The sequence below is a fragment of the Balaenoptera physalus genome (assembly GCF_965194825.1).
Source record: "Balaenoptera physalus genome assembly, chromosome: 2".
Classification (NCBI taxonomy): Eukaryota; Metazoa; Chordata; class Mammalia; order Artiodactyla; family Balaenopteridae; genus Balaenoptera; species Balaenoptera physalus.
Window position 1 is genome coordinate 78,372,536 of NC_138883.1, and position 27,553 is coordinate 78,400,088.

The 27,553-nt window shown below is 41.6% G+C and overlaps 1 protein-coding gene across 7 annotated transcripts in view; it reads left to right on the top strand.

The window, feature by feature from the left end:
- Positions 1–27,553, top strand: part of FMN1 (formin 1) — a 467,455-nt gene that overhangs the window by 278,204 nt on the left and 161,698 nt on the right. For all 7 annotated transcript variants that reach the window (XM_082452361.1, XM_082452358.1, XM_082452359.1 and 4 more), the window contains 6 exons: positions 4,266–4,327; positions 6,275–6,363; positions 13,479–13,608; positions 15,104–15,250; positions 16,354–16,413; positions 19,901–20,021. In XM_082452361.1, coding sequence (XP_082308487.1) covers positions 4,266–4,327; positions 6,275–6,363; positions 13,479–13,608; positions 15,104–15,250; positions 16,354–16,413; positions 19,901–20,021 — 609 coding nt within the window. The remainder of the gene's footprint in view (positions 1–4,265; positions 4,328–6,274; positions 6,364–13,478; positions 13,609–15,103; positions 15,251–16,353; positions 16,414–19,900; positions 20,022–27,553) is intronic.

Below are 27,553 nucleotides of genomic sequence, written 5' to 3' on the forward strand. Positions count from 1 at the left end.
CCAAGTAACAGATTTTTAAAGGTAAAGGAACCCAATAAAATTACCAGCTTTTCACAGCGTGTGTCTACTTCCTTTCGACATATTGTGAAGTGTAGGTGAAATATTCTAACTGAACTGACAGTGGGAGTGGGGATAACTAAGGAGAGAGGGAGATAAAAGTAAAAACCACCAGCCATGATTGATACCACAGAAGCAATGAATTGTTGGGGGTCCCCCCTTTGTGGATTTGGCACTTCACCTTTCTGACACCACCTGCAGGAGTGTCGGTATAATGAGCCCCATACAGATGGAAGCAACAGCTAGAAGTACTTGGAATTACTGTATCAGGGCTTTGAGGCGCACTGGAGAATTGTGTAGGCTGGCATTTGCTTATTCAACTTTTACAGTAAAGAGGGTGTTTGTCTGTGAGCGTGTGTGAGAGAAAGAGCAATAGAGTGTGCGTTTACAAGTACAAAGTGGAGGGGGCTATCTGATCCTAGGTAACTCCAAAAATATTTCAATAAATGACTGATTTCTTTCTACAATGTAATCTTCAATTAACTTAAATGGGTTCATGGGATGCTTCTAAGTTTGATGGTGAGTGCCTTCAAGAATCAATTCTCTAGGGACTTCCCTGGTGATGCAGTGGTTAAGAATCTGCCTGCCAATGCAGGGGACATGGGTTCGATCCCTGGTCCGGGAAGATCCCACATGCTGCAGAGCAACCAAGCCCATGCGCCACAACTACTGAAGCCTAGAGCCCGTGCTCTGCAACAAGAGGAGCCACCGCAATGAAGAGTAGCCCCCGCTCACCACAACTAGAGAAAGCCTGCGCACAGCAATGAAGACCCAATGCAGCCAAAAATAAATAAATAAATAAATAAATAAATAAATATTTTTAAAAAAAGAATCAATTCTCTAATACACTGTCCCGTATTTGGGGAATAGCATGTTCAGGTATGGATTCTGGCCCTGTGTACGAACTTAAATTGTTCATGGTGAATAGGAGGCAGGATTATGTACATGCAAGACAGCTCTCCTATGAGTCACAGGACTTAGGCTCTTTTTACGTTTCAACCCTTTGGCCAATAACCTAACCTTCCCTGGCCACCCTATAAGGTAGGAATAATAGAAATCATTTAATTTCCTTAAGCTCTTGGGCTCAACCAGATGATCTCTTCACAGTGCTGCTTCCACCACTGAGTTTTACTTTACTTTTAAGATCCTCGTGGAAGAGGAGAAATCTCAGTGGAATACTTGGCATTAACCCTAAATTAATCTCTCAGTCTACTTCTTCCTCTCCCCCATTCCTCCCCCAAGGATGAGATTAGAAGTGTAGCTCGGGGCTAGGAAAGGAATGGGCTTAAAAATCAGGCCAAGGCCTTAGGACTTCACCCAATATTTAAAAGAAAGACATCTGAGGTATTTTAAACATCAAGTAAAATTTTGAGACCTGTGTGTTTTAAAAAAAAAAAAAAAAAAAAAAAACTTGGGTGGTACGATGAAGCGTGGATTGGTGGGAAAGATGGAAATGAGAGGTAAAAATAGGTTAGCTTTCTAAATGGACCCGAAGGTTAGCTTTTTATATTTCCCTTAAGACATTCCATACATTATTTTTTGTAATTAGAGTTTTTGTGCATGTAAGTTTTCTATTAATGCTTCCCGAAGTTGGGTCCCGAGCAGGGTTTTGAAGGACCAAAAGGGTTTAAATTGCATCTGCTCCTATCTGAAACACTCCAGAATTCTAGGAAGTTTCATTTATAACACAAACTACTCAGTAATGGCAGTCTTCTTTCTCTGATTCTTTCCAGATGTTGAAGGAGATAAGACATTAACAAGCATTAAAACACATCCACAGTGTGTATATTTAACATCACAATAGTCAGTTTGTAGGTGCCATTCTGATTTCACACCATGCTTTATACGCTGGGCCAAGCATACATCTTAACCTCACTTAATGTTTTCAGTAAGTGAAATTAGACCCATTCTATGGCTATGCTGAGGTTCATAGAGCTGAACCTGCCAGGATCACGTAGTAAGTTTTGCTCCCTCCACAGCAGTCATCTCGGTCTTTTTCTGAACCTTGAGCTTGTTCCTTCATCAGGATTAGAAATATCCTTCTGCACTTACCCCTCTCCCTGGAAGGCTTTTTTCCCAGACACAGAACTGACCTGCTCAGCTCTTAGCTTAAGTGTCACCTCTTCAAAGAAGCCTTCATCCATTAACCTCTGTCATGTTGCTCATTTCTCTGCTTTCTTCATATCATTATCTGTAACTGTTTATTTGTTTATTTTCTGTCCCCTAAGGTGGAGTATAAATCTCATGAGATCAAGTGCTTTGAACGTCTCAGACACACATTTGATTTATGTAATCACAGCATTTTAGAACCGTTTCTAGAACTTGGTGCACGTTCAACAAGCATTCATTCAAGGGATGGGTGAATGAACGAATGAATGTCGCCAGAGCCCATGCTTGTTCTCCAGTCCCATCCTCCCCACATGTTTTCCTCTGCTTCCTAGCATACTGCGGGGGAATTGGCTGAGGGTATAACCCATCAAACTGTGTATCTGGGACCCAGACTGATTAATTTCTGAAACTCAAATATTTACTCACTAGGAAAGGAAGCCAACAGATCATTCTCTTTCCCATTAGGTAAGATTACTTGATTATATGTAAGCTTGCAATTCATGTGCAGTACCTAGTTTAGGAGTGAATGTTTCTGATAAATTATTTTTAGAATTTTACCTTTTCTTATCACATTCCCTTGGCTGATTTTTATAGGAGACTATTAGAATTTACATAAACTAGACATTGTTCCTGGCCATTTTTTTGTTTTTTTAAAGCATCAGACATTGAAAAATGCCTGGTCCATCTAATAAGTTAGTGAATTCATATTATCCCCACACACAGTGTTCCTGGGAGGGTAAATTCTTGCCTTCTTTCCTCAAACGACATTTTTCTTTTGTGGTTTCAGATTGGACTTTTCAGAAGGGTAATTTTCCTTTGTCTTGATGGAATCTGAGACGACTGACTTTGTCACTAGCATATTAACCTCTTTTCTCACTACCCCACGTAGCTGAGGAATAGCTTGATGATTAATTCCTCTAAGTTAGAGAAGGTGGCCTATGAAGGAATTTTAAGTACATTTCTCGGTGTTCTGTGAAGTTACATGATCTTAGCTCCGTTAATTAAGTTTATTAAGATTGTATAAAGGGGTTCATGTGATTCTAAACCACAGAAGAAGCAAAACAATTTGGAAGCAACCTGCCCTTTACCTTGATCCCTACCTTCTCCAAAAACCGTGGTGTAGTGCCAACGAACAGAACAATGGTTGACGAGCAGAATTTTAAGGCATTCTAAATATTACTGGTTGGTTTAATAAAATTAATTAGCCTGCCACGGAGAAAATTTACTAGCGTGCTGGTTAATTTCACAATGTAAAGTCAGAGAAGGGAGGTGGGGTTGAGGGAACAAACCTTATTAGTTTTGAATAATTATTTAAAGATGTGGAGCTGCCTATTTCAAGCACTTTGATTGCCAAATCCATTAAGGCTTTAAAATCTCAATGTTTGTATGCTGGTGTATATGGGAAGGAATCTCTCTAGATGAAATCACAGGCATATTAGTTAACAGCTAAATAACTTATTTAACATACAGAACAGCAAGTAGGATCCAAATAAAACCATGGGAATGAGAACTTGCCTTAAGACTGGCTCATGGGAGGTTTCCATAATCTTAATTTGCCATTGATGCAATTATTGCTTTTTCTTGTCTCTTTAATCCAAACAAGATGTTTGCAGCGGCCATGGAAAGGTGCCTGAAATCACATGCCTGAATTCATTTAATTTGCCAACATCGTCTTTTTTTTCTCTCTCTCTTCCTGGTAATGGGCAAGAGTCAGTTCTGGTGCATCAGGTACTAAATCTCTTCAATTACCAGCCGGGAAGAAAGATTTAACCTTGTGTTTCAAACCTTACAAACTGATTTACTTTTAAAGCACAAACACTTCTCCTGTGGAGCCTAAATTAAACTGCAGAAAGGATGCAGAGTTTGAGGAATTAAACCAGGCAGGGCCAAGGCTCAGGCCAGTGATCGGAACCATTTCAGTTTCTTTCACGGGGGCCCCTGGTGCAAGAGGAGAGGGAGTAGCAACGAGCCGAAAGACAACCTGTGTGAGAGGGGGCAACGTTATATTGCTTGGAAGCTAGACGTGGAGTAAATGTGAGTGCAGGGGAGTCCAATCTAACCTCTTATCCTTTTTCTTTTTCTCTTTGGGGGCTCGGCAGCCATTTTTAACGTGGATGATTCTGTGGTTGATCTGGAAACCCTGGCGGCCTTATATGAAAACGTGAGTATCAAACACCTACGGAGCCAGAGTTTCCAGATTTTTGTATCTTAACTAACTTAAAAAAAAAAGTTAATGTCTAGAACATGGTTATATGTGACTCCTTCCACCTGAAAAGTCACTGAGCCATTCATGTTCTTTGGCAGTGGGAATTGTGACATTGCGTGGAAGAGATTAAGGCACAGAAATGCAAGCTCAAATGAGAGCGAGCACGAGGAAAGCACTAGGTTCTTGACCCCCCACTGTGGTATCTGGGTTAGTAGATTTCTTTTGCAAGGGAGGGCAGTTCAATGTGGAGGCCACTTCTGTGTCGTGGAACCCAGCCCAGCCCTGTGGCTTGCAATCAGAGTGCATGAAGCTAAGTTACCAGCTTAATACTGGTGTACACCAGTGTCATCCTCTGAGGAATGGGGATGCTGTTACCAGCTTGCATAATTACTGTTAGCCCAAGTGAGCTGACGGCATTGATCGTGGGAAATAGTATAGGATGGCGGGTGTGTGTTTTGGATTTAGAGTGAGATACTCTCAGGTTTGAGGTCGAGCTCTACCATCTACTGCTGAGTGGCCTCAGGCCAGTTAAATTCCTTAAACCTGTTTATCAGTACAATGGGGATTATAATGGGCTCGACATGATTTTTGTGAGTATTAAAAGAGAATTCAATATATGCAGCAGTAGAAGTGTATTTTGAAAATAAACAGCGCTGTACACATATATGGTCTTTAAATGTGGATTATATGTGGAGATAACCAGCATAATTGTCAGGCTTTCTTGAGACGATGACACAGGAGAGTCACACTTCCCATAATTGTTAACTGTTCTGGTTCGCTGACTCTGTTAGGATTTGAAACCATAGACTGAAACAGGTTCTCTTTACTGAAGTAATGCTATTTCCCAGGAAGCTATCCGGAGCTCTTTAGCATGCTATGATTACCGAGCTCAAAAGATGATTTCATTTCAATACTTAGGTCCCCTGGGACCTTAAGTGTCTCAGAGAAAATGTCCATAGTGTGATAATCCAGCCTAGCGGGATTGCCAGTTCCCTTCGCATCTCTACATCCTTTGTATATATCAGGAACTGTTTGGTACGACTGGGTGGGAACTTCTATGGGATGTTCCTATCAGGAAGGCTTTCGTTAATAAAGAAGGTGCACAAGTCCTAGGCCATCGGGAGCTAATGGCACATTTGTTGAATACCTGGAGGGCATCACGGTATTGTGCAAGAAAGGTGTTCCAAGTCAGGCTCTTTGCCAGGTACTGAGTGTAAACCTCGGTGGAGTCATCTTTAAAACAAGGATGCAATACTTGATGTCGGAGGACTTTGTAAAAGGCAAAGTGCCTTCTAGGATGCTTTTAGTTATTCCCTCGGGCTCAGGACTGTGCACATGATTGCTACTTGTTAGCTTACAGTAGAGGTAAGCTGCATACAGCTGACATAGTTGCGCAGATTGAGAAAGTATGAGACTAAATGCCAAAATCAGTGGCGCAGACAACGAATGCCTAGAAAATTCAGAAAGAGAGAACCTGCTGACCAGAAATTTAAAAATCAGGAGCCTACGTAAGTTAGGAGGGCTATTCGGTTCTGAGGATGAGGAAGGCAAATGCTAAGGACAACTTGACCCTTATCCTATCTTACGGGGAAAGACGCAGGGGATTCAAAGGTTAGCAATCAAATGTCCTGGCTTCTGTATCCAGCTAAGGTCACTTGTTATGACCGTCTAGTTTAGCCGGTAATTCCCAAACATTAGCATGTCTCAGAATCACCTGGAGGGCTTGCTGAGCCCCACCTCTGGAGTGTCTTATATCCGGGGTAGGGCCAACAATGGGCATTTCTAACTAGCGACAGGTGGTGTTGATGCTGCTTGTCCAGAGACCACACTCTGAGACACGCTGCTTTAGACCGATTCTCATTGCTCACTTTTTGTGTGTGTTTTGTTTCTATTTCAACACAGAGAGCCCAAGAGGATGAACTCGTTAAAATAAGAAAGTATTATGAGACATCCAAAGAGGAAGAATTGAAGCTACTGGATAAACCTGAGCAGTAAGGATGCTTACACACTTTTCTGTTAACAAAAGGAGAGGGGCCGTCCCTATCTTCCTGCCTCCCAGCTCCGAATAACCAGATCTCAACTGTGCCAAGCTAAGTCACAGCAGCGTCATTCCCGTGACCTATTGCATGCAGCAGAATGACCTGACTGCCGGGAAAGGCAGCCGGGAGATTTGTGCTGCTGGATAGCATGTCTCAACCCCTCACTCCACCCCTCATGACTCCCCTTTTTTTTGTCCTAGCAACTTGTTAATTCCTCCTAGACTAAACATTCTGGCCCAAAGGGTAACTGAGGAAGGGAGAGGTTACTGCTCTGTTTAAGGTTCTGCTGATGCAGTTAAAAGGGATGATGTCAGAGTCACAGAATTCAAATTGATTTTCCGAAATGTCGTATCCAGTAAATGTAGCCTGAAGGTGCCAGCTTTCTCCCCAAATTCTCTACCTGCTCTGCCCAATTTAGATGTGACTTTTTTCATCCTCCCTTTGCATGTGCTTGTGCTTCTGCTTCTCTCCAGTCACTATCTGGAGGTGTCTGCTCTCTAGTTTGGGGTGTTCCCCACACTTTGAAAGCCCAGAACTCTAGTGCATAACTGAGTGACTCTTGTCCTTGGCTGGGCTCTTGGGGTCTACAAACCATGGATAACCTTCTGGGGCTCCACAGCCCTAAGGACTCTGTGAGAATGTGGGATGGGTCCCGAGTGGACAGAGGGCTACTTAGCTTGTGGCTACCTTGAGTGCTTCCTGCCCAATGCAGGCTGTGCTTCTCAACCTGGAGATGAGGCAAGGAATAGGAAACAAAGAGGAAATTGACTGGGTTTAGGGTAACAGGTCAGCCCCAGAGACATTCAAGGGTCAGTCACTTATACTGAAACCTTCACACCTTGCCCTTGGTTCCTCTAAAATGCCCCACTCCCCTTGGATGCCAGGGTATTGAGGTCCAGAAAAAACATCTTTCAATGACTGGGTGAGGAATTTCTAGGTTTACTCAGTTATTGACAACCCTTTATGATAATTTGGGGACCCTTAGATGACTGGCTCTCACCTGGAGCATATGCCAGGGCTCTCCCCCCAACACACACCCCAAGTTAGTTCATGAAGCCTAGGAATACGGTGAATCAATGCAGATGGGCTTCCCTGCCCTTCTGTTCCATCGACTTGAGCCCCCCGTCCTTACCAACCCCCACCCCGACCCATCCTGTGGTCCACTCCCAAGTCTTGTTTCCTAATATCATAAATTCATTCCCACTAAGGTGCTGACGACCGAAAATGAAGTGACTGATAATGGGATATTTAGACACAAGGCCATGAGGAGTACTTGAGGACTGTCTTAGTCAGTTTGGGCTGCTATGACAAAGTATCCTAAACTGGGTGACTTATCAACAGCAGAATTTTATTTCTCACAGTTCCTGAGGCTGGAAGTTTGAGATCCAGGTGCCAGCATGGTTGGGTTCTGGTGAGGACCCTCTTCCAGGCTGCAGACTGCCAACATCCCTCTGTGTCTTCACGTGGCAGAGAGCAGAGAGGGGACGCAAGCGCTTGTGTCTCTTCTCCGAAGGGCACTAACCCCACTCATGAGGGCTCAACCCTCATGACCTAATTACTTCCTAAAGGCCCTACTTCTTATTACCATCACTTTGGGGGTTAGGATTTCAGCTTATGGATTTGGGGGGGACACAGACATTCAGTCCATAACAGGGACAAGAGGGCATATCAAGCATTTGGGTAGTGCCAACTATGCCATGTTAAGCAATGATACTCCAAGCCCAGAGTTGGTAAACTTTTCCTATAAAGGACCCGGTAGTAAGTACTTTAGGCTTTGTGAGCCATTGCAATCTGCCGGCACTACTCAAGTCAACCGTTGTTGTGCAGAAGCAAGCACAGACAATACCTAAACGAATGGGCATGGCTGTGCGCCAATAACAGTTTATTTATGGATGCTGAAATTTGAATTTCATATCATTTTACATGTCACAAAATATTATTCTGGTTAATACTTGATTAATATTAATTAATATTAATATTTAAATGGTTGATTTTTTTCCAACCATTTAAAAATGTGAAAACCATTCTTAGCTGATGGGCCATACAAAAACAAATGATGGGCTGAATTTGGCCTGGAGACTGTAATTCACCAACCCCTGCTCTAAACTATGGAATGGCCCACTTGGTAAAATGAACCGTGGGTCCCTGCTCCTGGAAGGGTTCCCCTTTTCCTTCCTATGTTAATGCCTTTCTAGCATTATTTTTCGAGATCAATTGCCAGGACACAGAATAATGGCAGCAGGTAATTAACAGATGACTTATTAAGGTTCTCCTGCTTTCTCTACTAATGATCTGGATGGAAGAGTGTTTTTAAAGTTTGTAAATGGTCATTGTAAGGGCTTCCTGAACATGCTAAGCTCTTAGTGACAGCAGAGAAGATGGTCATGTTGTCTTGGTGATATGCTTGGGCTCAGCTGCTAGAGGGTGAGGCCCAGAGAGGTAGGGCCTCCAGGGCTGAGTGATTTTCACCTTTACTCCTGACCTCCTGCACAGTGTAGCATTTGTTTGATTCATGCCAGAGTCTGGTTTTCTGGCAACTGATTTGCCATTAGTTCCAAGTGAGTTGACTCTAAGCATGTTTTGCATGCTGGAAAATATGAATCGTTTATAGTTTCAGCATTGCAGTTTCCTAAGATTCCTGTGGTGCCCAGGCTGTAAATCAGAGCCTGGAGAGGCTGGCCTCCTCACTCCCCTCAGCAGCTTTCTTGCGCCGCAGGGCCAGATTTAGAAAGTCATTTCCCACAGAGGTGTCATCTGCTTGGGACCAGGCTGTCTGAGAACCACTCCCTTCAGCAGTGGTCCTCAACTCTGTTCACACTCTCCTTGGGATGGTGGTGAGGTGAGGGGAGGCTCTACTGGGTTTGATTAGGCCTGATGTGTGCTTTTTGTGGCCTAAAGTGAGGACACCATATCCAGCCTACTGGGACGCTCCACTGAGGCCCACAGCTGCCTTGGGATCCCCCAAAAGAAGACATATTGACGTTGAAACAAGGCTCTGTTAACGTCCTTCTCTATGGAGGAACATAGGTTACAACATGCACAGACACCTGAAATGATATCATTCAGGGCTTTGAGGAATGATAAACCACATGTTAGTCCCTTGAAAACAGTGGGCCCGTTGCATCAATGCACCTGACAGCCGAGTTGCTGTGGACGTGTGACCCACGTACTGTGAGGTGCAGAATGTTTCTGCTATGTATCGGCTGTACTTACGGTCCGTCCTAGGAAGATCAGCCTGCCTTAAGGAAAGAAGAGGAAGGTCCCTGGTCTGTGGCTCTTTGGGGGTCTTTAGTCCTTTCTATCTCTGGCCCTAGGGTATAAAGTTAGAGTAGTCCAAAAGGAAATCAGTCCCTAAATATTCATAAGTACCATGGCCTAATAATGCCCAAGACCCTCTCCTTGGGGATGTGTAAAAGAGTGCTTACCCCTGCCCTTTTGGGTAGAGTATAAAACCCACACGTGGGAGATAAGATATTAGACACTTCATAGCCTTTGAGGTAACCTGTACTTCTGGTACTTTGTCAGATAAATGGGAAATGGTGCTTTCCTCGAGACTTTCTTTTTCCCAAATTTGCTTCTCTAGTAGGTCTACCAGGTGACCAGGCCCAGAACCCACACGTCATCCTGCACTCTTCTCAGCATCCCGTGGGATGGGTCAGCTACACTGGGTCTGGCAGCCTCAGTCGCTTTCTCACCATTCGCCCCTCAGCATCCACACTGCAGGCCGTCTCTCGTTCCCCCTTAGAGTATTCCAACCGCTCCCAGCCTCAGATCTGCTATCACTTCCAATCAATCAGCCGAGCCATGGCAAGGGCGATTTTCTAAAACAAAAAGCTGAAAGTGTCACTCCTCTGTTTAAAACCCTTCATTCATTCAGAAAAAGCTTGAACTCTTTATTTTAGAACACACAGGCCCATTTTAGCTTCTTCTCACCTTTCCCCACGAGTGTCATTCAGCCTGTCCAGGCTCTCGCTGGCAGTTTCTTACATGTGTCCTGCACAAGGACCAGAGGGCTCCCGGAGACCTTGGCTGACACGGTCCCTCCAGGGCTCTGACTTTGACGCCCTGCGTATGGCTTCCATAGCTCCTGTTTTAGGCCCCATCACCGAGAGCTCTCATCACACTCGTGGTAACTGTGGATTTATTTCTCAGGTGATCAAGAAGGAATTGTGTTTAAGTTAAATTCTGTTCTCAGGTCTTAGCACGATGCCTGACACACTGTAAATGCTTCGTACACATCTACAGACGCTAAAGTTCTTGGTGACTGATGCTCTGGTATTTTTGGTGACACATTCTCTACAGTTCTATCCAAAAGTATTGTGAAATTTCTGAATTTCCCTCCCCCCCCCCTCCAACTCTGGATATGTGCTTCGGCCCCTTCTCCATACACAGAACATTGGGTCTTTAAGATTTTCTGAGAGCCTTCCAAGTGCAAGCCCTAGTTCCAGTAAAGCTTTGATCCCAGGGAACCTTGTAGTTCTATTTTACTCTTTTTTTCGGGGTAACACAAATTGCTTGAGCCTATGGGCTCATCTCCTCATGTTGGTCCTAAACCTCCTTTTTGGAGACTAGTTGTAAGCAATTGTTTATACAGCATTTCCTTCTTCTCATCTAAGACCTTGCTGGTAAGCTGGGGTGTTGATCTGTATATTCTCTCCATCAATTCTTCACTCGCTGTGTTCATTTAAACGAGGAAGTGTACCCACTCAGGGATCTGGGTCCTACTTAGGGAATAGTGTTTCATGGTCGCATTTGGAAAGGGAGAAATGCAGGGTGCTACACTTGAGGTAGCTCTCAGCAGCGTCTGAATAAGTAAAACTTCCCAAGACTCACTACAGGACCAAATGCCTCCAGTCCCACAAGCTTTTGACTGCTCATGTTTGTGAGAACTGGTGATACCCCTGATTTCAGTCATAAATGAATCAATGGTTTAATACTAATTTTACAAAGAAACAATTCACATATAGAGTGTAATTTTTTCATCTTGTCCGAATTCAGAATTCCTTTGGGTTTCCACTTTTATATCCCATCACATGGTTTTCATAATAATCAGAGTTACAGAACCTTAAAGCAAAGGTATGTTTTCTTTTATGGGCATTCTTTGCTTCCTCTCAGTGTCATTTAGAAAAAAAAAAAAAAAAAAGGATTATGACCTGGTTGTAGGATAAATAAGAAAAACAGTTGATTATAAGAATCTTATTAAAACCCAAGTGTCCATAAAAGAGGCTCAGAGTATTAGCTAAGGAAATTTCTTTGGTTATGGAAAGAAGGGGGCTCCAGCTTTGCTCCTAGGTAAAAGCATTCTTGGTAAGAGGTTACAAAATGTCAAGGTAATGTTATGGTTTGACCAAGACTTTCAGAACTATCAGTTATTCATCATTTCAACCCCCAAATGGATTTAAAAGCTTTTAGTGGATTCTCTCCTTTTCTGAATTCATGTCCAACTCTTTCCATCCATTTTAGTGTATACCCCTACCTCAGGTGGTTGGCCTAGAGGATATGTAGCTCTTCCAACTTAATTTTGCAAAGGGCACCAGTGCCCAGCTGCTCAGACAGTGAGTTTCTGTGTGTAGGTCAGTACTCACCTTTAGCTTTTAAGATCTGTCTTGCCATAGATTTTAAGAAACTTTAGATTGTGCCCACTTAATGAGTGCCTCCTTTGTTCCAAGCATGGAGCTATAAAGTCCTGTCTGTGTAGGTAAGTTGTTGTGGAAAAGTAAACAAATGCCTGCAGAATAGAATCATTATAGATTATTATAATTGTTTGAACAACAAAAAAAATAGTAATCTAACTTCAGAAAGAGATTATTTTTTCACTTGTCTATAGACATTTGCCTCAAGTCTTCCCCTTACTTAGCCCGTGTTAATACACCATTAGAGAATGCTACATTATAAAGGGAATCTATTGTGTATTTTTTTTTTTTCAAACACTAAAGATTAATGCTTTCCATTTCGGTTTAGTCTTACTTGGGTGGCAAGAGACAGATAGCTTCACATGGTTCAGTGTACTTGCATTAACTTTCTGTTCTTAATTTATACACCATATGTTTGCTCACCATTATAGAAACCCATTTTATTTTTTTTTAAATTTAAAAAAATTTTTATACAATTTTTAAAGGTTATTTTCCATTTACAGGTATTACAAAATGTTGGCTATATCTCCTGTGTTGTACAATATATCTTTGAGCCTATCTTATACCCAATAGTTTGTACCTTCCACTCCCCTACCCTTATATGGCCCCTCCCGCCACGACTGGTAACCACTAATTCTCTGTATCTGTGAGTCTGCTTCTTTTTTGTTATATTCACTATTTTGGTGTATTTTTTAGATTCCACATGTAAGTGATATCATACAGTATTTGTCTTTGTCTGACTTATTTCGCTTAGCCTAATGCCCTCCAAGTCCATCCATGTTGCTGCAAATAGCAAAATTTCATTCTTTTTTATGGCTGAGTAGTATTCCATTGTGTGTGTATATGTATGTGTGTGTATGTATATATACATATACCACATCTTCTTTATCCATTCATCTGTCAACGGATGCTTAGGTTGCTTCCATATCTTGGCAGTTGTAAATAATGCTGCTGTGACTGTTGGGGTGCATGTATCTTTCCAAATTAGTGTTTTTGTTTTTTTTGGATTTTGTTTTGTTTTTTTTGGAGTGGAGTTGCTGGGTCATATAGTAGCTCTATATTTATTTTTTTTTTGAGAAACCTCCGTACTGTTTTCCACAGTGGCTGCACCCATTTACATTCCCACCAACAGTGTACGAGGGTTCCCTTTTCTCCACATCCTCGCCAACATTTGTTATTTGTGTTCTTTTTAATGATAGCCATTCTGACAGGTGTGAGGTGATATATAGAAACCCATTTTTAAAAGTGGCTTTGTTGTCAACAATAGAGCACATACCCTTGGAGTCCCCTGAGTTTGCCTATTTGATGCCTTTTTAATTGTTCAATTAACATTGTCAAACAAGGAATGCTCTCACGACGAATCTCTTTCTGCTGTCTTTTTATTTTCCTTGCTATTATATGTGAAGTCAGATGATTCATTCTTAATTTTTACAGATTTTTACACGAGTTAGCCCAGATCCCTAATTTTGCTGAACGTGCCCAGTGTATAATCTTCAGATCTGTCTTTTCTGAGGGCATTACTGCCGTGCACCGAAAGGTAGAGATCATCACACGAGCTTCTAAGGTATGTTTGCTGTCTAATTCAAAGACAGCTTTGCCCTCCTTGGGGGTAAAGGAGGGAGTGGGGAGTGGGAAAGATCAACTCGGGTCCCTTTGCAGAAATATTGTGGACTTAAGATTGTGTGTGTTCCTGAGTATAACTGTGACGATTATCCCGTGTGAACGTGCATGCAGGTGAGTGAGTAAGAAAGAAGGAGATGCAGATTGACAGAGGAGAAAGAGGGAGAAAAAAACGACACTTTTACAGATTTCTTCTCACATATTCCAAATACCTCCCAATGTGGCCACTTAAAACCAACCTAAATAGTATAGTGTGTTTTCCATTCTGACTGTCTAGACTGCAAAAAGAGATTTGCCTTAGACCAAGCATTGGATCATCTGAAATGTGTTTACATAGTAAAATATTCTAGAGACTTGATAAATGAAATCAATGATTATGATAATGAGTGATGGGCCGATAAGTTTTTGTTGGCTTTACCACACTGGTGTTCGTTATAAAGTTAAATTCTTGAACGTGGCTTTTTCTCCCAATGACGCACGTCCTTCACCACATGATGATCCTCCACAAATACTGTAATGTTTAGTTGCTTATCTGAAGGCATGGGGTTTTTTCCTTCTAAAATACAAAAGATTTCACTAAAGAAAGCCTAAATATTACCAAGGTATATAATATACACCCTCTAATAACGCCCTACAAGGCAGGAGCAGAGGTCGTCCTAGAGCTGCACTTGGTTTTCTTTCTTTACCCTAAAATAAAGGAAAATAAAGTCGACTAAAACTGTAGAGAAGGGGAAAAGTATCAACTTGAAAATTTGCACTTGGAGCAAAAGAATGAGAGAGAGAGGAAAAACAAATGAGATGGGGAGCTGAAGAAAGCCCCAAGCAGCTTGAAATTAATAGACAAATAGTAAAAGTTAATAGACAAATCAGCAAACACTTAATAAACATAGCCTATGACCTTGAAATACATTATTGTATTCACCTCTGAGGATTCTGTAGTTCACCTCTGAGGATTATTTCCAGGGATAAGGAAGTATAGGCTTGCTATTGTATCTACCCTACATTTAACTGTGCTGTTTATATAGATACATAGTCCAAAACCAGATCCTGAAATGATCTTAAACACCTTCCTACTTAGAAGCCGTCAAATACAAAGCCTAACTGTAACAACTGTCTTTTTTCAATTTCTAAATCCTTTAAAATAAGTATTTAAAAAATAAAACTGGCTCAAATAGAAATATAAAAACTAATATTTAATATTCAGTATTAGAACATGCACAGTTCGTAATTCATTGAAAGGATAAAAAGATGATGGCTGTTAACATATTTTTTAAGACACTTATGGCTTAGTGAAGTGTATTTTCCATTTCACCAACTATAAATCCAGTTGGTAACAGGCCAGCAAACAGCCTATCAAGCGCTCAGTGAATATTTGTTGTTGAACGGACATAGGTGCATTTGGAGTTCAGCCGCATAATAACTGGTGTTTGCCTTCCCAGGGCTTGCTGCAAATGAAGAGTGTGAAGGATATTTTGGCTCTCATTCTGGCTTTTGGAAACTATATGAATGGAGGAAATAGGACTCGGGGACAAGCAGATGGATATAGCTTAGAAATTCTGCCCAAACTCAAGGACGTCAAAAGTCGGGTATTTATTTATTTTTCATAACGAAGGTCTGTGAGCTGTCATTTTTTTCCTTGTATACCTTCAATTTTAAAAAAAGTGTTCCTGGTTGTTCCGTTCATCTCTAGCCTCCCCCTAACGGTACAGTTTTTTTCTTTGCTTTCTTTTGAATAAAGACGGGTTTTTCATGTTTCATCTTCTTTTGGTGACAAAATCCCCAACATTCATTTGCTCGAAAGCACACAGTTAGATGTTGAACTGCCGTGAGCAGAATAAAGCAGATAGCCTACAGTAGTAGCCATAGCACAAGGCTGGAGTCTGCTTGAATTTGGGGTTAGCTACTTGTAATTTACTCACTCCTAAGTAGAGCGCAGTGCTGACTCACCAAGGGAGCTGAGCGTTTGAATTATTCTCTGGTCCACAACAATTGGGCTGGGGGTCTACTGTCAAACCCTCTGAGCCTGATTATCACTTGGCTCCACACCCTGCAGAGCGACCTCTTTAGAAACAACCAGCCCATATCTAGGCGTCCCCCTGGGGGGGCAGGGGGTGTGGAGGGAGGGGAAACACACAGGCAAATTAGAATTAGACCCACGTGAACAAGACACAAAGGCTGCCTTGTGGGAGGGCCTGCTCTCCCCTGGAGTCCCAGGGTCATAAAGTGGCAGGGTGTTCCTTTTAAGCCGCCTTGATTGTTTTTCACGCCAGTAAGAACACACATTTTTTGAAAGGTGGGAAGGGAGGGATGGTCTTCTGTTCTACTCTCTGGTTCCCTTTAGCACTCCCCTACCCCCTCCCTTCTTGGCTTTATGCCTGAAAGTACTGAGACAGTCTTTTGGTTGGCTGGTGCTTGTCTTAGCCATTGCCTCAGAGGCCTTATGGATTACCTCTTTGGGTTTTTTCCCCCCCCAAGGAAGAGTGTAGTGTCATTTCTTTGTATAGATGCCATAAAAATGAATGGGACAAGGAGGAAAGAGGACAGTCTCGCCAGTCTCAAACAGAATTAGGACCAGGTATCACAAATTAAAAGTATTAGAGTTACAAAGTGAGGTTTCAGCTCTTTGACTATCTAATATGGCAGAGTCTCATGTGAATGATATTCATTTACGCTTCTCTTTTAAACCTAGGATAATGGGATTAATCTGGTGGACTACGTTGTGAAATATTACCTGCGTTACTATGATCAGGTAAGAAATAGCGTTATGTGGAAAACTACACTAATGGGGTTTCAGCTCCTGCACATTGCTGGCGTTCAGAAATTGGATGATGGATGGATGGATGAATTTCAAGTCCAACATAGAATTTGAGAGCTCTCCAGCTTCCTTGGTTTACAGATGGGAACACTGGAGCCAAGAGAGTTTAGTTGACTCTTGTAAAGAGAAGCATTATTCAGTGGCACAAATCTACTGACTCTTAATCCACTGTATAACACAGCTTCAAAGAGACCCCCAGTCATCTCAGTGCCTTCTGACCAGATTGTGAGGGTCTCTGTGAAACCCATATCCATTCAGTAATTGGTTATATTTGAAACTAGATTCTGGGATGCAGACCAAAATTTAGGAACTTAAGATGCAATGATACCCAATACTTTATCAGCAATGTTCATCTGTGAACAAGTTAAAGACGTGGAATTTGAAATCCATCTTCTCTGCTTAGATTACATTGGGCCATTAGAAATAAAATTTTCTGTGAGAATCCACCTGAGCGCAATTTTCTGTGTTTTATTCCTTCTCATTAAATCGAGAACAAGGAGTCCTAGCTTTGAGAAGAAAGAGGTACTATTGTAAGTTGTTGAGAAACCTAGCAGTCAATAAATGGAAAAAGTCTCAGGAAAATGTTGTCAGGAGTCCCGCTTAACTATCCACATAAGCAGAGTTTTTCCTAGGTACCAAGGGAAGAAAAGTAAAGATTCCAGGGCCTCGTTTTCAAAAGGCCTACAGTTTCATGCAGAAGACAAGTTAAGCACTGATGAAGTCTTTAGTCATCTCTCCTGCCCTCCTGGTGGGTTTATCTAACTGTTGTCAATGTATCTACCACCAGGTTTATTATTCCCCTTTATATAGATATCATTGAGCAATTACCTAGCTTCCCGGCATTGCTCCTTGAGGTCCAGGACTCTTTGTTGTCTCTTTTTTCATGTCTGTAATGTAGGTGCTTGATAAATACTTGCTGAGTTGAATGTACTGTAAATATCCACAAGCATGTAATAAGTAGCATCTGTAACAAACAAGATGCAAGGAGGCGAGAGCTATTTTCTGGTAGAGCAGGGTAGGTGTGTTGAGCTTCAGGCAATATGTGTGCACCCAAAGTTCTGACGGCAGGTACCAGGGTGGCAGAAGAGTTATCCTGAAGGATCTTGAGGTGACAGTTCAAATTCAAGGCTGGCATAAGCAGATTTACTCATAGTCTCTGCCTCAACCATCCTTCCTACACAGATGCACTGTGTAGGAAGGATGAAATTTGCCAGTGGAGTTTGACTCCTATTGAAGAGAGCTGAACCCAGTGGAATCGACTTCACAGAGGAAAATCTTAATGTAAGATTAATTTCAAACACGGGATGGTTCAGTTTAGGAAAAATAAGTCAACATTTGTGTGGGGCTCTCCCAGTTTTCACTGTGTAAAATGAATTTCACTCAACAAGAGTACAGAATTATGTGATTTAGTAAATGATCCCTTCCCTCTTAGGAGCATAAGTGATGATTTTTGTGGTTAGTGGTGATGAGCAATTAGCGGAAGAAAGGTGACTCTTGCTCCAAGCTTCCTTCCACTCATGCCTGGTTTTTGGTCTAAGTCTAGGTCTATGTGAAGTTCAAAGAAACCCTTCTAGGGCCATGTCTTTTGAACTCTAATTGAGCAGCTTTCACAAGAGCTACTACCAGGCCGATTTGCTCAGTAGCATTTTCTCTTTTTTTAGCTTAAAAAAATAAAAAATGAAGCCAGGACTGAATCTGATAAAAGTTTTGGAAAATAGAAAGAAATATGCATGAGTTCTTCCATAGATTACCATGGAGTTTTGTGACAGGCATCTTAGATGTTGTTCCATCTTGGCGCTCAAAGGCGGGTACTGCTTCCATGGTGTTTTAAAAAGCAGTAAAATAAGTAGAGGAAGATGAATAATAGTACACTGATCATGTAAAATGTTGTTCTGATCAAATGAGGAAAACCACCTTCTCCTAGCATCCCAAATGAGGCCAAAGGTCTTAAAGGAAGGGGGTAGGGTCCAAGGAATTCTCAAAAACACAAGAAAACAGGACGATAAGTTAGATGACTCCTGCCCAAGGTGCACACTTCCCAGAAGAGCGTTTTATAAGCTCTCTGTTAGCGGTGCCAAACAGATTTTATTGGTAGGCCAGATGGTGTGTACTTGACCGAGAATAAGACACAGTTCCTGCCTTCAAAATGTTTATAGTCTAGTGGGAAAGACACACAAGCTAACAAGGCAATTTTTAAATTAATGTTGAAAAGTGCTGTGATAACAGGAATTAGCAGGGACTCTTGGAAACACCCAAGTGCTGAGGCTTAGGGGAGGTCTTTAAGGAAGTGATATCTGTTTTGAGACTTGAAAGAGGAGTATGAACAAGGAGGTGTGAGGAGGGGCTGGGGAAGAGTTTTTGGAAAGGGACAGTTTTGTAGACAAAAACCTGGAAGCAAGAGACTGTGGCCTGTTCTTTTATTTTATGAAAGTTTAGGAGAGGGAGTTAGAGATAGGGGAAGGGAGAAATCAGGCTGGAGATGGAGACAGAGGCCAGATCAAAAAGTGCCTTGTAAAGCAGTTTTAGAGTTTGGAATTAGTCCTAATGGCAGTAGGGAAGATGGAATGTGAAGGAAAGCTGGCAAAGTAGCCTGTGTGGAGAGAAGAATAAGCGAAGATGGCCTGAGACGTGCAAGACACAAAGCTTTGTATTAAACAACTCGGGGAGAAAGCAAGCTGGACTGGAAAAGACAGTTGAGGTTCTGCTTGTCTCCCAATGTGCCTACAGTTTGTGTCCCCTTGGATGTTTCTCAGCTGAGATCCTCTATTAGGTATAGTTGTGGAGCTTGTCAAAACCCAACCCAGCCATGCCCTCGTAAATATCTGCTAAGATAAGCCAAACAACATTAAGAGAATCTTTACAAATATGTGAAGAATTTGATCACATACACACACGTGCGCGCACACACACGCGCGTGCTCACGAGCTTTAAGCTGCAGAGGAAGGTAGGTAAGAGCATAAGCGATGGTGATTGTTTCTCCCACCTCAGTGCTGCCTTACCCAGTACCTTCCAATTCACACCCATTGGCATACCCCAAAGATGAGTTATCTAATTGCTGCCATGTGAAGCTCAACAGGGACTTTCAGTTTAAGTACTTTCATGTGTTCTTCCTGTGCCATTTTCCATGGGAGTAGAGGGTCTAAGATTAGGACATACCTGACCATTTTCTCTTTGATTCAAGAGGCAAAATAGAGCCCAACCCATGCCATAGCTTCAGCCATTGCCAACCTCAGTGCCAATAAGACCAAAATGATAGCGTGAAAGACACGAAAGCACTTCAAAGCAACAAGTCCAAAGTTAGGAATAGCAGGGGAGCATTGCTATGATTCTTATCCAACCATCCGAAAAAAGATGCTTTGGAATTTCAACTGAAAGTGACAATTGGGATGTATAATGTACTTTTGTTTACCATGTATTCTAGGAAGCAGGAACAGAAAAGAGTGTTTTCCCCCTGCCCGAACCACAAGATTTCTTTCTGGCCTCCCAAGTCAAATTTGAAGACCTTATAAAAGATTTGAGAAAACTGAAGAGGCAACTAGAAGGTAACTGGCACACTGTTCTGTTATTATGATAATAGATAGGATTTTAAAAAAATGATTTAAGGGGATGATTTCTGTATGGCTCGGGGAATGGAATGGTGAGAGTTTAGTTATGGTACACTACCTCAGGACACTTTCCATCTCTGTGCACAGTTTGGAGGCAGTGTATTTATACCTCTCTCTTTCATTAGTGTTAATTAGTGCTTATTATATATATATATATATATATATCTCGTTATATCTACATTTTCCAACATGTAATAGATATAATTTTAATAAAAATAATAGCAACAACCCTTTTTTTGAATTCTTACTGTGTTCTCATACAATTCTTCTAACGACCCGAATAAGCAGGAACTACACTAACTCCATTTTACAGATGAGAAAAATGAGGCTTTGAGAAGCTATGTTCACACAGCCAGTGAGAGGCAGATCGGGTCTGATTAGAAAATCTCATGCATTGCATTTTCTAAGCTAGTTTACTGTGTGCTGCCTTATCTTTCTGTCTGTCTCTCACTCTTGCTGTTGCTCTCCCTGTGGCACACACACACAGATACACATGTCCCTATATATTTCGTTTATGTATATGAGTCTAATAATGATGGTAAGAGCCGTAGTAAACAGTCTGTTTTAGTTTAATTTACATTTTTAATTATCCAAAGCAAAATGCTGAAAGCCCTTTTTGGCTTTTTTAAAAGGTGAAAATATGTCTCTCTTGGGCAGGAATTTTCCTTTGGCATTTCTGGAGTCTTGTGTTTTCACTGTGGAGACATCTCCTTGTCCAAGAATATAAATACTTGCCTTGGAGCTTGTATAACTCCAGTTGAAGAGCTCTGTGGAGGGTTTGGGGAGCGTGTTAATGTGGAAATGGAGCCCAGCACGCCAAAAGCAGAGCTTGAGGAAATGAAGAGCTTGCACCAGGAATATTTTTACACTAAGACATAAAATAAACATTTTAAAAATGTTTATTGTGAAAGAGTGCTCAGAAATCTAAGTCTTAGAGGACAGCTTGGAAATGGAAGTAAAGTGGGAAAGATCTGCTCCCGGTGGCAGGGAGAACCATTTATTTTTACTTTGGGCATAGAACTTGCTTAAATAAGGATAGTGGTTACAAGTGAATATTTTTACCTTGTAAATTATTTTTAAAGGAACATGCGTGGTTTTTTTTTTTCCCTCCTGTCGATGTGGTCGAGAGCGTGAACTTAAACGAATGCTTCGTTCAGGAACGTGATACGTGAACTCGTGATCATTCTTTTCCCTCTCCTCAAAAACGGGCAGTTTTATCCTTGACTGAGTTGAGGAGCTTGATTTTTATTCTAAGAAAGCGGAGTAGCATCATGTAGCAGTTTTTTTCTACCCCTCTCCGATGGCAGAATTAGGGCCAGGCCAGTCCTCAGGGTGGCTTTTGCAGTAGCAGAGAAGACCTGTGCTTGTCCAGTCCCTGGCCGCCATCCCTGAATGCCCATCCTCTCTCATCTCTTGGTCCTTGTGAGACCCTCTCGTATGGTCTTTCGAGCAGAAACCTGATCTGCGTTGGATCTTTCCTCTTCGCCTGCCTTCCCTCCATGGGCTGCCTTTCTCAGGCATCCTGGCTCAGCCCACTCCCTTTGATATCCCTGTGTGTTTGATGATAAATAACAAAGGGATAAGAAGAGTGAATTCAAAGGACAGTTTAGAGGCAGGGGTACCCCCAAACCTCTGCACTGGATGTACCTTATTTTCTCTAGGGAGATCCATGGTGTCATTCCAGATCTCTGAGTACTCAACTGACAGTTTCCCCAGTCAATTTTAAGGAAATACAGGACCTTCTGAAGCTGGAGGAGCTGCCTTATGAAGGAAAACTGAACGCTACCTCAGTTATTTTTCTTCTTTGCGTGGGACGTCACCAAAAAGATGTGAAGTGTACCACCAAGGCAAATGAGGAAACCGGCGCTGTCCCACACACATTGAATATTTAAACAAAAAAATGCCCTGCTAATCTTTAGAGATGCCCGTGTTTTTAATACATGAAAGGTACCTAGTAAATATTTAAAGAAAATACAGACCGTGGGTTCTCTAATGAATTTCTTGTCCTTCCAAATCCCATCTGGCGAGATGGCCAGAGTCGTGGCGGCCCGTTTCATCTCACTTCCCCGTTCAGTCTTCAGCTCCGTTTCCACAAGGCCTGGGTGTGAGCTGAGATGGAATGTTTAATTGAAGTGGACATAATTTTCACACATACAGCAAAGATTTGATGAGGCTTTGAGGTTTATTGTAGCCATTAAAGTGTCGTGGCTGCTGGCAAAACCCCAGAAAATGTCTAAAGCTAAACCAGATGTGATTAGCAAATTTCAAGAAGGCTCAGGCCCTAGTTCTCCAGGCAGGCATAGCCCTTTAAAAGAAAATCATTTGGGGTAGCAAGGACCACACCTTAACAATCGGGTGGGAATTAAACGATGGTTGTTGGCTGTATAGATGTCACTAACAGCAGTAGAGGTTGTCGATGAGCATCTTTCCTAGAGACCAGAACTTCCAACGGCACTTTTATGTGGATAAACATAGCAAGGAATTGAGGATAATTGTATCTGCTACAATTTATTGTGTGATAATTATCAGGTGCTTTACACAGACCAACTCTTTAAGTCCTTACAATGACCCTGTGAAGCAGATATTGCTACACAGCTCTTACAAGAGGAGGAAGCTGAAGTTGATGGTGCTCAGGTGACCTGCCAAGTTACCTCACAGATTGATGACCTAGCCTCATTTTGAAACTAGATATGACTCTAAGGCCTGTACTCATGACTTGCCCTGTTGCTGGCCCAGAAGTCTCCGTATCTGATCAGAGATCACAGCAGAGAGATACCTATTCAAGGCATAAAGCCTCGCGAGGATACAAATGACAGAAAGAGTTAGTGAATGTGTGCGCGTGAGTGCAAGGGCGTGCACACACGCATGCCTAGAGCCCATATATGTACACCCTCAGATCAGATAGGGACTTAGGAAAGAACTTAGTTTGTGTGTGGGGTATGGGGAGTGGGGAGACCTAAGAGAGATGGATTATCAAAGCGAATAGTACTGCACAGGATTAAGAACTCAGGCTTTGGGGTCAGATATGTACTTTCTACTGGTTTGGTGACAGCAAGCAAGATCTTGTCAAGTAACATAACCATAAAAAGTATTATCTCACCTGTAAAGTAGGGCAGTTACAACACCAACATCATAGGAGGTAATGAATGCACAGTCCCTTAGTAAGGAAAGCTTCAATAAAGCTGATTAGGGGTATATACCTTTTACTGGAAAACAGACACCTTGTAGAATCAGGCCCATATTGTTGAGGGGCCAGCTGGCTGTGTTTGTGGAGAACCTAATTCCCAGAGCACACTACAGACCAAGCCCTCGGTGCTTAAGAATGTGTTCCGTATCTTGTTTACTGTTCTGCATCCCTTAAGCAGACAATAATTTTGATTTCCTTGATGCTTTGATGATAAGTAATATCTGGGAGCAAATAACAGCAATAGCTGCTCTCTTTCTCATTCTTTGACCTTGTTTGCTAGCCAGAACTTTGAAGGTACTCTTACCAACTCATGTGTGGTAGGCAGAGTAGTGGCTCCCAAAGATGTCCGAACCCTGATCCCTGGAATCTGTGAATATGTTACCTTACATGGCAAAAAGGGACTTCGCCGACACTGAGATGGGGAGATTATCCTGGACTATCCAAGTGGGCCTAATCTAATCACACAAATCTTTAAAATGAATCTTTAAAAGCTGACGACTTTCTCTGTGGTCAGCGGGAGATAGTACAGTAGAATGATCAGAGAGACGCAGTGTTGCTGGCTTTGAAGATAGAGGAAGTGGGCAATGAACCAAGGAATGTCGGAAGCCTCTAAAACTGGAAAAGGCAAGGAACAGATTCTCCCTAGAGCCTCCAGAAGGGAATGCAGCCCTGTCAACACCTTGATTTCAGCTCAATGAGACCCATGTCAGACTTCTAACATACAGAACTATGAGGTAATATATTTGTATTGTTTGAAGCCATTTAAGTCTGTGGTAATTTGTCATAATAGCAATAAGAAACAAACACACCATGCAATGCATTCTTTCTGATTGTGCCAATTAATACCAGTTATGCACACGCGTGCACCCCATTGCTGAGGCTGTAGGTGTAGAATTTCCCAACTAGTGACACTCACCAGTATTGCATGAAACATGAATTGGTGCTCTCTAAGAAAGAGTCTGTAGTCTGATAAACCTGGAAATGCTCTATATTAAAAACAAATCACAGGGACACAGTGCATATGAGCTTATTAAAGGCTCTGGGAAGTCCTGTAGTAAAAAAAACAACAAAATGGTTTAACCCTGTTTAAACCAGGATTTCTCAAAACATGGTCTTCTTTTCTTGCACTGAATATACTTAGTAGTATGTTGTTGTAGAATATGCATTCTGTAAAATATTGTTTAAGAAGAAGGGATGTTGATATTACTATTGATTTTTAATACAAAGAACACAGTTGTTGGTTAAATGGTCATTCCTGGGTGACCTTAGTAGGAGTAACTGTGATGAATTAGGTATGGCCTTTGCCCAATAATAGTGCCCTTCATACTCGCTGGCTGCATTGTCCTAACTGGGTTTGTTATCCACGTAAACAAATGCAGTAGAACAGGTCACATTCTCTCTGATGTCTTGATGCTTGAAAGCCAAAATGAACAACTTTAGTGTTACAATTACTCTAGTATCACTGCTCCCAAATCCACATTTGTATAACATGATCCTGTGATTGTATTTCATTATGAAAAATTCTTTCTGGCTTTCCAAGTAGGAAAGCCGAATTTTTTTGTTGGAAATGACAGGAACTCTTTAGATAGGTGTTGAGAAGTCAGCCTATTGTGAGAAGTTTAAAGATTAAAATAAATCGCCCTTAGTAGCTAACGAGACTTATTTATCCCGTATCCCGTATCATTAGGGTAGGATATTTAATCAGCTAGCTATGTACTAAATCTTGCCTTGAAAATGATGCATTATTAGCCCTGTTATTGCATATATGAATTGGGAAAATGTAATCAGTAGTTAACCCTCAGTGTAAGATAATCAAACTTGTTTGAGAATGTTGGCAGAGATGCAAGTGAGTGTGTGTGTGTGTGCGTGTGCGTGTGTGTGTGTGTGTTTTAAGGTAATTCTGATGATGTTCTTTTCTCTAAATATTTAAGACTATATATTCGAACATGTCCTTTCTTATGTACCATTTAGAAATATTTGGGAATACACTTACACAGTTTTGGAAAGACAAGGAGTCTCTGTTGACTTTTTTGATATCTGTTATCACTCCATAAATGTTTATCCTTCAAATGTTTATCCTGCAGTGTTAACCCTTATAAGCCTTCTATAAATGAGATGCTATGTGAAATGCACAGTCCTGGCATTCAATAAACGTCGAACTCTTCATTCTAAGTTTGAATAGTAGTAACATCTCTAACTTGACATTGAAGTACACCCGTCACCTCTTTAGGCATAGTCGGTCCCCACGTCCTTATTTTAGTGGAGTGGCCAGATTAGCCCAGAAGGATCCAAATGAACCTCTTTTGTACCTGAATATTCTACCTTCAAATCTAAGTTGCAAGATATATATATGAAAGTAACAGTTCAAGAAAGAGATAGGGGAGGTTTCTTTTGGTAGATTTTTTAAAACCGTAATCAGTATGTCTTCCAGATGAAGACGGCAGACTGAACTCATTCATTTAGCTCCACTCCTTTCTAAAAGCCCACAAAAAAATTAACATTTATGTTATTTAGAGGCACACAGTCAATACCAATATAATCAGCTGAAAGAGGAGGAATTAGGGAGGGAGCCATATACCTTCACATATAAAAACAGGAAATGAGAACATTTTTACGTGGTGATTTCGCATGGCCCTGGGCAGGGACTGGTGTGGTGGCAATAGTTTAACGATTTGGATATGCATATGAAATCATACAATTAAAACTAGGTTCAAAACATAAGTTAGAGTCAACTCTCAACTGTAGGTTGCTAGATTAGCGAGGTCACGGAATAGTGATAGTCTTTAAAAAATTAATGTGTTAGTTTTCACATTAATCAGTATGAGTCAGCTATGCTATTTACATGTTGGAAAACCTTTCCTATTTGAAACTACATGATAAGCAGTAGACTACCTACTGTTTCTTCTGCAAGGTGGAAACAGTCCTCTTCTTTAGGTACTTAATGAACAAATTAAGTGTCTGGACAAATACATTGATGCGATAGTATTAGTGAGGTGATGAAGGGTGAGGCGGGTTTGGGACCCTGAGCGCTGGTGGCATCGGGGAGGGAGGCTGCCTGCAGGGGTGTTGGTATCTCCAGCGATGGAGGGAGGGCAGAGGGCTGGTTAGCAGAACTTGCACTTCATCTTGCCCTTGACCACTTTTTTGTTAGATTTTTGATTTGGGATTATGTGTGGTATCCTTCCCACTTCCTATTACTGTAGTTAATCAAGAGTTGACCGTGAGAAGTGAGGAGAAATGCTAATAACTGGTGTTGCTGATCTACTAATGAGTATTCAAGTTTGTTCCACTGCGGAGAGGAGGAGGGGTCCTGTCCAGGCTCCAATGCCCAGGTCTTTAATGCAAGTTCACATCACGCCACCGTCCTCTTGTACTGTCTCCCTCACAGCCATGTTGGTGCCTCCCCGGTCCAGATCTGTCCACCACTTGGATGAAAGTATGCCCTTCTGCAGATTTAGTCGGTCAGTACTGTTGAGCCCCAAACAGAACTTAAGAAAAGCGATGGCCTATTGATATTACCCCAGGAAGCAAAAGAGACCATTTAAAGAAGGCCTGTAGTGGCTATTCCTTTGAATTTGCAGTAGACACAGTTGGGAAGTACCAAGCAGTGGGGGGAAGGGGCCTTCAGTGGAGCATTCCACCCCCAGTGCATGCTATATGGGGGTACCCTTAGCATTGTCAGATCTAGTAAATAAAATCCAGGAGGCCCAGTTAAATCTGAATTTCAGACAAACAAGACTTTTTGAAAGTTGTTTTAAATAATGCACAGGACATGCTTATACTAAAAAAAATTATTCCTTGTTTATGTCAAATTCACACTTAACTTGGTGTCCCATCTTTTATCTGGCATTTCTGTACAGAATTTAAAAGAAATAATAAAACCAACTAAAAGTTAGCTATTTTTTTAACTTTATTGAAGTATAGTTGATTTACAATGTTGTGTTAATTTCTGCTATACAACAAATTCATTCAGTTATACATATATATATTCTTTTTCATATTCTTTTCCGTTGTGGTTTATCACAGGATATTGAATATAGTTCCCTGTGCTATACAGTAGGGCCTTGTTTTTTATCCATCCTATATATGATAGTTTGCCTCTGCTAATCCCAAACTCCCAACCCTTCCCTTCCCCACCCGCCTCCCCCTTCCCCTTGGCAACCACAAGTCTGTTCTCTATGTCTGTGCGTCTGTTTCTGTTTCAAAGATATGTTCATTTGTGTCATATTTTAGATTCCACATGTAAGTGATATCATATGGTATTTGTCTTTCTCTTACTGAC